We start from the raw sequence: 11,679 nt of genomic DNA, 5'->3' as shown, positions 1-11,679 counted from the left end.
ACCTGTCCTGTCGGAGCTTTGTTGCCAGGGCACGATGCAGTTCCTCAATGATACAGCTAGGGGGCAGTGGAGGACGCATGGTGCCTATATGAGGTGAGCCTACAGGATTGGAGAAAGGCCCTCTTAGAACCACAGGACTGGGGCCATCAGGAACTCTGGGCACGTCTTTAGGGAGGAATGAGTTTGGCTGAGGCACAGCTGTGACGGCGACTTTACCTGGGTCTACACAAACAAATGGAACCCAACTGAGTCCTGCACAGCTTCATTCAGCATCATTAACTGGTAATTTGTTATAGTAAATTGTACTTTATGCTTAGAGATCTAAAAATGCATCAGTAGGTCATGATGCTTTGATCTGAATTTAGTAATATCAGAATCGATTCTAGTTAATTATAATGATTTTAAACAAAGTATGTACTTATTTTTTAGGATATTTTTAAACCTAAAATTCCCAAAAAGTGACCCTTATTAATCCCACAACAGGAATCCCATCCGTGCAGTGAAACGCCACATACACACTAGTGAACACACACACTAGCGGCAGTGAGCACACTTGCCCAGGGCGGTGGGCAGCCCTAGCTACGGTGCCTGGGGAGCCGTTGGGGGTTAGGTGTCTTGCTCAAGGGCACTTCAGTCACGTACTGTCGGTTCCCTAACCAGCCCACGACTGCCCCAGTGTTGTTTTATTGCCTATACTCAACTACTGTGTAAACAGTTACAGTTGTAAATTCAGTATATTTTTTTAAATAATTCTAAATCGCACCAAAATTATCTAATTAAATCCAATTGTGGTGAAATTCCTGATTTCATGATGCACTAAATCATCTTCTCAAATCAAGTGAGATTGGTGAGGGTGGAGATTTCGCCATGAAGTGAGCCAACACACCATCCTCTGCGCTGAGCTGAGGGACTAGAATGCTGTGGTTGCTTGGAGGAGACGGTCTCTGAGGGTCTTCTTCTTCGTCGTCTTCTCTGTCCTCCGCATTACTATCTGCTTCTTCTGCATCGTCTGCTGGACCAGGCTCTTCCTCCTCCTCTTCTTCATCACTTCTGTTAGGCTCGTCTGTCATCTCACCGTCTTCTACAGAATCAGGGACTGATGGACAGCAACAGAAAACTGGGTGAATACAAGTCATCATTGTTGTGACTTCTGTAGGAAGACTTGTGAAGAAAAGGGTAACTTTGCTGCCACCTATTGGTCTGACCATATAATTGAAAAATGAAACCACTTTCTGTAAACGTAGGTACAGCTCATTTTATCTTTACATTAAATGTCAATCCTGATGTGTTCTAGGCTTATACCCACCTCAGACACATCATAAAGCACAGCCTTTATTAGTTTCATAGGTCTTCCTACGGAAGCATCCATTTTTATGTCCCTAGCATTTACAGATCTATTACGCTTGAAAAACATGTTAGGGTTACAATTTATTTATAATTTAAAATAAAACAATAAGTTATTTTAACAATTACACCTTCTTGGGCCTCCAATTTAGCAATATTGTTTTTTAAATCGATCATATAGAATTCCAGGCACCACAGAAGAGCTCGCCCTCACAGTCATGTGTAAAGGCTGAGGCCATATTTTGAGGTAAAAAACATGTTTTTCTGCCATTTTAACTGCAATAATCTAAACATGACTATGGAATATATGAATTAAATGACGTAAAGAAAAAAAAAGCCAAATAAATATTATAAAATATATAATGAAAGTTCCCCAGGAGTCGTGTCACTGGTGTTACCGCATAGCAAAAAATCTCTTATTTTGAAATAAAAATCACACTGATGACATCACTTGACTTCCTTTTACCTGTTTTCTGAGGACCTATGAAGAAAAGCACATGGTGAGTCCACTGTGTCTTTCAGTTATCAGAGATTTTCTCCTTTAGCTCATGATTTCATATGAAGCTTTTAGCTAAAGTCACTGGTGTGACCGACTTTATGTAATTGTGAAAACATAGAATACAAATGGATTAAATTACATATTTTAGTGGATATTCCTTGATCGACAACATGTGGTTTGATGCTCTGTAGCAGCTGTTTAGTAAAATGCATTTTTTATTAAAAATGTCTCTGGTGTTCCCTTTATTATGTGTAACACCAGTGAGGATCAGTAACACCAGTGACTCCTATGGACAGATAGAAAAGTGGACATTTCTGTAGAATGACCCTTATCCACAACCGACCAGTTTATTAGGTCCAGCTTGCTGGTTTACAGTTAGAGAATGTTCTAGCACATTTGTTTCCACGCACAATTTGTAGCCCTTCATCAGTGGTCAGTTTCTGATCACAGGGATGATGGACCACTTTCATCCTAAAAAAATTAGCAACATTATTGTGCCTGATAAACTCATACCAGCAGCTTACGCTCTGCCATGCCACTACCATGCCAGCATCACTGCTGTGTCCACCACACAAATAATATCTGGTCAACAGCAATTGACCAACGATGGATGGTTTAAAGGGCGGCTGAAAATTGTGTACAGGGTGATTCAAAAAGATTCATCTGATTTTAAAGCGGCATATTTTTACAACCGTGAGGCGTCTAGGAACCAATCACAATCCAATTGAAAGAGGGGGTCATAGACTTTCTGACCATCACTGGAAGATCCCTGAGCAGAAAGCGTTCTGCGTTCTCCACTTCAATAAGAGTGAATCCGTCATAACTGTGCAGCGTGATTTTCGTGGGCAGTGAAGCTCCAACAGGTCAGAGCATTCGTTGCTTGTTCCACAGCACTGGATGATCTCCGAAACCGTCCTGAAAGAGCCGTGAGTGCAGCGACACCCGACATGCTCAATCCAGTATGGGATGAATTTGACTATGGTGTTGATGTTGTCTGTACAGCTGGAGGAGGTTCATACTGAGACCTTGTACAATTACATAATAAACTTTATGCTCATTTAAACCATTTACAGTTTACTGCATTGATCTGTAACGATTTACAAGTGAAATAAATCATTTTGAAATCGGATGAATCTTTTTGAATCACCCTGTATAACAACACAGCAGTGACATTAACTTTGTAGATGGGCTACAACCTGTGACTGTCTGCCTATATAGTGGACCTATAAGGTAGGTGGTCCTCATAAAGATGCCAGTGAGTGGGAAGTACAATATGTGTGCATGTAGCGTTGGTGTAATACTGGATTATGTGTTAGGAAGTGCCACAAAAGGTCCTCACCAAGAGGCAGATGGTCATGTTCTGAGCTGAGGTACTCCATGCTGCTGATACTGAGGATGGGCCCCTGTGGGCCAGGCAGTCTCAGGTCCGCATCCGATACACCTTGAATGGGAGAGCCGGGATCTGGAGAGTGAAGGCCACAGGCTAGGGCCACATCTGCACACAGCAATGATATGAATACACATCACAATCACACATCGACATGTTGTGTACAGTAGACTACACACATTTACATATCATTTACATTCATTATTATTATTAATTTGGTGGAAACTTTTTTCAAAGCAGCTTGCAAGTGAGGCAAGTAAAATGCAAGTGAGTGCACAGCCATGATGAGCTTCTCCTCAGTGCTCAGTCATGCATGTTTGAGACTGAGAAAGCTGTACTGATATGTTGTGGCTTAAGCAATGCATCATGTTTAATGCATGTCTGCAGGCCTGCAGGTAGTGGGTAATCCAGCTGGCGAAATGGAAATTAACTCGTTTTTTTTTTTTTATTATTATAACCAAATAAAATAGTTTAATTCAAAATATAATTATATTTAAAACATTAAATATGTATTAACTTAATTTAATTATATTTATATTTTGTATTCTATATTTAGTTTCATTACAAACTCTGTTGTCACAGCATCTCGCCATTTGCAGCAGCTTCCAGCATTTTTCAATTGTTTTTGCGCTGTGTGTGATGGATAGTGGGTGACTGAAGGTCTGGAAGGACACTCCAGTTGAGTGCGTTTCTCGGTCATTTGAAAGATTCTGAAAAACGGGGCAGTCTTCAGTGACTTCACAACCGAGAAATGCACCTTTCTTGGCTGCACCCTTGGATTTGAGACGTGGCTTTTGTTTCCATAATAGAATTAATGCAAGGTATTTGTAGAATGTAATGGAGAAAAAAAAGCTAAAGCGAAAAGTTAAGGTTTTGGTAAGTATCAATACACAGTTCTGTGCAAAATTCTAGGCCAGTTGACAAAAGGCAAATGGGAGTAGGTGTTTGTTCAAAAAACACAAATAAATTCAACAAAACAACACACTCAGACTTTGTGTATTGGTGTGTTAGGTTAACCATTTCCAAACCCCCTTCTGAAGGACATCCAGTATTTACAGTTACAATCTAATACCTAGTTTAACTAAGAAACTCCTTTTTTTAAATTAAATCAGGTTTTGTTGCTGATGGAATTTAACAGCTTGAGTACATCAAAAGTAACCAAGGAAACCAAACCTTCTGTTCTTCTGACCAAGATATTCGCAGTGGTGGATAAAGTACACAAACCATGTACTTGAGTTAAAGTAGAGATACCCAAGGTAAAATATTACTCCAGTAAAAGTAGAAGGTCCTCCACTTGAGTAAAAGTACAAAAGTATTTGCCTTCAAATGTACTTAAGTATCGAAAGACTCTTATATGAACTCATTTTAGGTGAAAATACTCCAGTGTCTCTCTTGGTAAACCAGTCTTTTAATAGAATGTCATTAATTAGTGACGCTGATGTCTATTAAAATTATCCTAAGCACAAAACACTGAAGGCAAACAGTTTCCATCAGGTAGAACTGAGAGGCTCTGAAATCACTTTTTACAAACAAGCAAAGTTTCAGTTTAAGATTTATTTGCAACTTAGTTACAAGTTTAAGTTTAATAAAAACTTTAAACTCAGATTCACAAATGAGTTTCCTTTACTAAACTGCATCTGTAGGTCTCTGTTCATAAACATAAACTAGCCAAAACTAATTTACTATAAAATTAAATAGTGTTTGTATAAATTCAGAAAAAAGACCCGTCAGTCACAACTGCATATGTGTACATATTTCTATATTGTGGTCTATTTACACAAAGTTAGGTTAGTTCATCATTTATGTTGAATAGACTCTCCCAAAATTTTACGCTGCTGCACTGATGTTGAACCGTGTGCTGCACTGGGTCGGTATGACCAACAGGTCAAAACAAGCTCAAAACAAAGTGACCGCTGTGCCCTGATTGGTGTTCTTGCTTTGCGCTTCTTTCATTGCGACACGTTACGTTTTTATGCACGCATAAAACAAAAGGAACGACAGATTTCTCATAATGTAGTGGAGTAAAAAGTGAGATATTTGACTTTGAAATGTAGAGGAGTGAAAGTAAAAAGTCACCCAAAATGGAAATTCTTCAGTACAGATACACAAAAAAACGACTTAAGTACAGAAACGAATTACATTTACTTCGTTACTGTCCACCACTGGATATTAGTAACATTTTTGAAGACAGTAACTGTTCATTTTTATTGTATCTATGTTTATTCATATTTGTTCTAATGTGAGAGAGTGTTTTTACAGGCAATACTAAATAGATAAATCAAACAATTTTCTTGGGTGCCTAAGACTTTTGCACTGTACTGTACATTAATGTGAAAATCCCAGCATTTTTGCCTTTTCAACAGTCTACATGCTGTGAGACAGCAGACCTATGATGACAGCAGACCTATGATGACAGAGCGAACTCCCCCTGTGGTCTGGTGCCTCACCTGTGGAGCTCTGCTTCAGCTTCTCGTTTTTCTTTTTCCTCCACTTCCACGGCCGGAATAGACGCCCCAATGTGGCCAGCTTGCTGTGGCGGCGGATGGGGGGAGTGTGCACCCCACTCACCAGACAGCTGGAACGCAGCACCCTCTGCTGCTCCATCACGTCTGCAACACACACAGAACAGAACACAGGTGGCATCAACACTCAGTCAGGTACAGTAGCTTTAACCCTTGTGTGGTGTTGATGTGTTTGTTACTCAGTGGTCTGGTGGACCCACCACATTATTGTGTTTTTAACTCAATACAGCCATAACAATTTATGTAAAAATACCAGATGTTTAAAATATCACAAGTAGCGAGCGTAGGGTTCTCCTTTAGCAGCTGTAGCCAGTCAGCAGCCTGTCCATGTTGTTCACCCTCACACACACATATACAAACACATACACACACAGTCAAACACATACTAACAGCAGGCCATGTGGAAGGAGAACAGAGTGAAGGACACAGCACCTCCACACTTTTACTCCCCGCGGGTTCACCCAACACCACGTGTAATATAAATGTCCGGGGGGTGAACAGAGTGAAGACACTGAAAATGGGTTATTTTATACACCGATCACATTATGACCACCTCCTTGTTTCTCCGCTCATTGTCCATTTTATCAGCTCCACTTACTATATAGGTGCACTTTGTAGTTCTACAGTTACAGACTGTAGTCCATCTGTTTCTCTGATACTTTGTTAGCCCCCTTTTACCCTGTTCTTCAGTGGTCAGGACCCCCATGGACCCTCACAGAGCAGGTACTATTTGGGTGGTGGATCATTCTCAGCACTGCAGTCACACTGACGTGGTGGTGGTGTGTTGCTGTGTGTTGCGCTGGTACGAGTGGATTTAAACACTGTGTCCACTCACTGTCCACTCTATTAGACACTCCTACCTTGTCCGTCCACCTTGTAGATGTAAAGTCAGAGACGATAGCTCATCTGCTGCTGCACAGTTTGCGTTGGTCATCCTCTAGTCCTTCATCAGTGGTCACAGGACGCTGCCCACAGGATAGATATTTGTTGGCTGGATATTTTTGGTTGGTGGACTATTCTCAGTCCAGCAGTGACACTGAGGTGTTTAAAAACTCCAGCAGCACTGCTGTGTCTGATCCACTCACACCAGCGCAACACACACTAACACACCACCACGTCGGGGTTACTGCAGTGCTGAGAATGATCCACCACCCAAATAGTACCTGCTCTGTGAGGGTCCATGGGGGTCCTGACCACTGAAGAACAGGGTAAAAGGGGGCTAACAAAGTATCAGAGAAACAGATGGACTACAGTCTGTAACTGTAGAACTACAAAGTGCACCTATATAGTAAGTGGAGCTGATAAAATGGACAATGAGCGTAGAAACAAGGAGGTGGTCATAATGTTATGCCCGATCGGTGAAACTGAGCAAAAGCCAAGGAATCTGAGGTTAAAATAATAAAAAGTTGCATCTTTTTTTCTTTTGGTAAACATTGAAAACGGGTCCCTCAGACGCCAACACCACACAAGGGTTAAGTGGTATACAGCACCTCTGGTCTGGCCCGCAGCACTACAAGCAAGTGATTTGTCCATGTCTGGCCTTCAAGCAACAACCCTGAGTGAGTATCATGGTTTGGCACAATTGACTGTATTGGTTTTGAAATAGCAGCACAAGTGGGCGTGGCTACAGGGTTTTGATTGTGCAAAAAAGGCTGATACCATAGTTGTTTACCAGAACTGCATGTATTTCAGCGTTGATTTTTCATGAAAATGATGACGCTGAAAACTCACCAGTGGTGTTTTTTTATTTCCTAGATGTGTCATCAGTCCCTCTCACAGCTTTGCTAAGGCTCAGCGAGGTTTTCTTTATTTAAATGTGAAGGAGTCATCAACCATTTGACGCAACAGTTTTATAATGAGCTGTATCCATTATTTAATCCAGCCCTATCACTTCGGCAGGAGGGCGGCAGTAGTGGGCTTATGACAAGTTCATACCAGCGCTTACCTCAATGAGCAGACTGGAAAAAAGCACAAACGACTGCCTTTGCTCTCGACTATCCGACCGTGTGTGAGTCAGTGATAGTGTGGGGGGCGGGGTAGCGCCAGGCAGAGGCGGATGGCCCATTCTGAACATTGACGTGAAAGCTCTATACATATGCTCTGGTCTAAAGCTGAGGCTTATATCCTATAATCATTTATAATGACGTTCAACTCTGTGTGACCCTACACTGTACAACATACATAGACATGCAGACAGAGCAATACACAGATACACAGGTAGATACACACATAAACAGATACATACAGACAGAAGAACAGATATATAGACTGACAGAGAGATGGATAGTCATATGCAAAAGTTTGGGCACCCTTGGTCAAAGTACATGTTTTCTAAGTGAAAATAATAATAATAATAATAATAATTTTTATTTATATAGTACTTTTCATGGCAGCTCAGAGTGCTTTACAGACAGGTGATAAAGCTTAACAGTAATACAAGAAGTTATAAATATTAATTTAGAATCATGTAAGAAACAATGACATATCAAATAAAAGATAAATACAACAAGATGTAGACTTCTAATTAAATGCTGAGTTAAAGATACATTTTTAGCTGCTTCTTAAAAGTGAGCTCTGAGCTTGACTGTCTAATAAAAGGTGAACTGAGCTCCACAGTTTAGAAGCAGAATAACTGAACGAGTCTCTCCACGTTTTCTGTATTTTACTGAAGGTGTTCAGAAGGTCAGTATCTGCAGGTCTAAGATCATAAACAGACAGACAGTCTGTGATGTAAGCAGTGCTTTACGGTTATTTTATTACTATTTTTATCCTTAAAAACTAGTAGCAGAACTTTAAAATCTATCCTGAATGATAAAGGCAGACAGTGCAGCTCTTTTAAAGCGGGGCTGATCTGATCTCTCTGTGTTGTTTTTGTTAGGATACTGAGGCATTTTGTACGAGTTGTAAAGGATGTACTGTTTTCTTAGAAAGTCCAGTGAGAAGATCATTACAGTGATCAACTCTGACTGTAACAAATGCATGAACAAGTTTCTCTGCGTCGCTCTGAGAGAGAAACGGCCGAACTTTAATGATTTTCTCAAATGATAAAAAGCTGCTTTAGTGTCTGTGTTTACATGCAGATAAAACAGAGCTCAGAGTCTAAGATCACACCCAGGTTTCATACTTCAGGTTTGGTAAACGAAGCTAAAGAACTAAGTTTTCATAAAGCCGCTTTCTCTGAGTTTTGTATCAACGATCAATATTTCTGTTTTTTGTGATTTAATTGTAGAAAATTTTGTGACAATAAGTTAAACTTCAATAAGTTACCACGTCTTCTACAGAGAACACACTTCTGTACACTATAATGTACAATTGCTATTTCTTTGCTGAATTTAACATCAAATAAATGTGAATTGTGCACTAAAATTTGCAGAAAAGTGGCATATTAAAGTTTGCTCTCTGTAGAGGATGCATTAATGTTTCACATACAAAATCAACAACACGTCTAATTTAACTGGGAGTGTTCTGACTTTTCCATACAACTATAGATAGAGAGATAAACAGATTGAATGCAAAGATAATAATAATAATAATAATATTAAAAATTATACAACAGTTAGTTCCGGCCACGCAAGCTGATTGGTTGAGAAGCGTTCTAACTGTGCTGTTATTTCACCATAACATCACATTTTTTCACGAACACTATCACTCCACTGATGCGCTGTTGCTAAGCAACAACTTTGGCAGCTGTAGGAGACGCTCAGGCCATTTAAACATTTTTACTTCTTACTTTGCCACAAACAGAAAATGGACACTTTTAGATCACATTTGACCGACAGCCGATTTGGTCAGACTCTGAAGATGAGACCACACTAAATTCCCAAACTGTCATCACCACTGAGCAGCTTTTCAGTCGGCAGCTGTGACAGAAGAACAGCTAAACAACCTGGAATCAGCCAGAAATGAACCCAATACCATTCACCAAACTAAACAGGCTGTAAGATGCTTTACAGACTGGCTGGAACAAAACAACATTAATACTGATCTGGCAAAAACTGACAAAACTAAGCTGAACTTGATATTGCGGCAGTTTTATGGCTCAATTTGTACTCCAAAAGGCGAGGGAAATTTATTACTTTATTTATTTAACTGTTGTATAAAAGCAATAGAACACTCGAGGAGTGTGTTATCGCCAATAACATCACAGCTGTGATGATCTACAGCAACCAAATCACAGCTGTGATGTTATTTCACGATAACACACTCCCTCTGTGTTCTATTGCTTAAATAAAGTCAAAACTCTTAGGGTGATGTGGATTAACTACATGTATTTTAGTTTAGGTCAGGGGTGACCAATCCTATCCGCAAAGGGCCGGTGTGGCTGCAGGTTTTCACTCCAAAAAAGCTGGAGCCCACCTGATTCTACTGATTTAATCAGTCGGTCTTAGTCTTCAAACATTTCATCACGTGACCGCCTGCTTTGTTGGAGTGAAAACCTCCAGCCACACCGGCCCCCTGCGAATAAGACTGGAAACCCCTGGTTTCGGTGTCTTCTTGAAGAAGATCTGACTAATAATTAATATGCACTGAGCGTCGATTCAGATTAGATTGCTGTATATTCCTCTGGTTAGCTCACGGACACTTAGTCAACGAGTTGACTGTAGACTGGCATGATTCATTACATAGATCCTTGTGCTTGGATGCAGGTGGGAAGTGCCCACCAGGAGTGCACTGATTTTAGATTTTTGCATCTATTATAAAAGATCTATCCATTTTAATACCAGCGTTCTGCCAATTCTAGCTAATACATTCATTTCAAGCCTTAAACTACAACTCAATTACATGCCTAGTCACTGTAAATCATTCGATACGCACTTCTTCGTTTTCTTGTGTTGTTGTTTCCTCGGATATATGAAAGTGAAATGCTCAAATGATGAGAAAAGGAAGCATTTTCAGGTTTGATCTCAAAAAACAGCGACTGAGAGGATACTGCTGAAGAAATTGTGGAAGAGGGGGCTGAGACAGAGAAGAATAGAGACCTAGCAGACAGAAAAGAGGATGAAGCAGAGGGAAGAAAGATGATGTGGAGGCAGAAGAGGTTGAGATAAGAGATAGTGGTGTAAGAAGAGGGCAGCAATATCAACGCAGCACCAAGAAGGGAGGGACTCCAATGCTGATCTATGTTTTTTCTGTCTTGCATATTGTAAACTGAGGTTAAAAGTAGCTGAGACAAAACAAAACGTTGTTAAACAAATAAAAATAAAGAAGCAGTGTGGTTTTGATAGTCTGTGCACATCTATATTGTATTTAGTTGCAGTTTTAAGAACTGTAGAGCAAATAAAAAGCCAATATAGTACCATCATAATGTAGCTGTGTAGACAAATGCAATATTGTCCTATAGCCTACATTATTAGGTAGCACCACCCTTTTGTGTGCTCCTGCCCACTAGTGTAGTAGTGCATGTCCGCAGATCTGATTATTGCCTGACTCATGTAGACTACACTCTTAAAAAGATGGTGCTTCAAGGGTTCTTTAGTAAAGAAAATGGTTCTATATAGAACTATGAACACTCAAAAAACCCTTTGCATGATTAAAGGGTTCTTTGCATCATAAAAAGGATATTTGGATTGATGGAAGATGTGCATGAACGTGCTGTAGACAGTTCTATATTTAGAAATGGGTTCCATATAGCACCCAAAACGGTTCTTCGACAAGCTTGACACCGTAACATTAGAAGAACCCTTTTGGGTGCTATATAGAACCACTTCTATATAAAACCATCTACAGCACATTCTTCATCAGTTTGAAGAACCCTTTCATGATGCAAAGACCCTTAATCATGCAAAGGGTTCTTTGAGTGTTTGTGGTTCTATAGAGAACCATTTTCTTTACTAACCGTCTTTTTTAAGTATGTAGGAGTTTTCCTGTTACCTGGTTACCCAAGTCTGTGTAAACATGTTGAACGAATTACGGACAAAATCTGATTT

At 40.0% G+C, this 11,679-nt stretch overlaps 1 protein-coding gene across 1 annotated transcript in view; it reads right to left on the bottom strand.

Annotated features, from left to right (window-relative positions):
• phactr3a (phosphatase and actin regulator 3a) overlaps nt 1-11,679 on the bottom strand; it is an 83,957-nt gene that overhangs the window by 21,106 nt on the left and 51,172 nt on the right. The window contains exons 2-5 of the mRNA XM_036591356.1: nt 5,678-5,839; nt 3,183-3,338; nt 887-1,096; nt 3-222 (exon numbers count right to left, since the gene is read on the bottom strand). Of these exons, the coding sequence (XP_036447249.1) occupies nt 3-222; nt 887-1,096; nt 3,183-3,338; nt 5,678-5,839 (748 nt within the window). The remainder of the gene's footprint in view (nt 1-2; nt 223-886; nt 1,097-3,182; nt 3,339-5,677; nt 5,840-11,679) is intronic.

This window comes from Colossoma macropomum, unplaced genomic scaffold (genome assembly GCF_904425465.1).
Source record: "Colossoma macropomum unplaced genomic scaffold, Colossoma_macropomum, whole genome shotgun sequence".
Taxonomy (NCBI): Eukaryota; Metazoa; Chordata; class Actinopteri; order Characiformes; family Serrasalmidae; genus Colossoma; species Colossoma macropomum.
The sequence above is the reverse complement of the archived record's forward strand: the minus strand, read 5'-3'. Positions and strand labels throughout refer to the sequence as shown.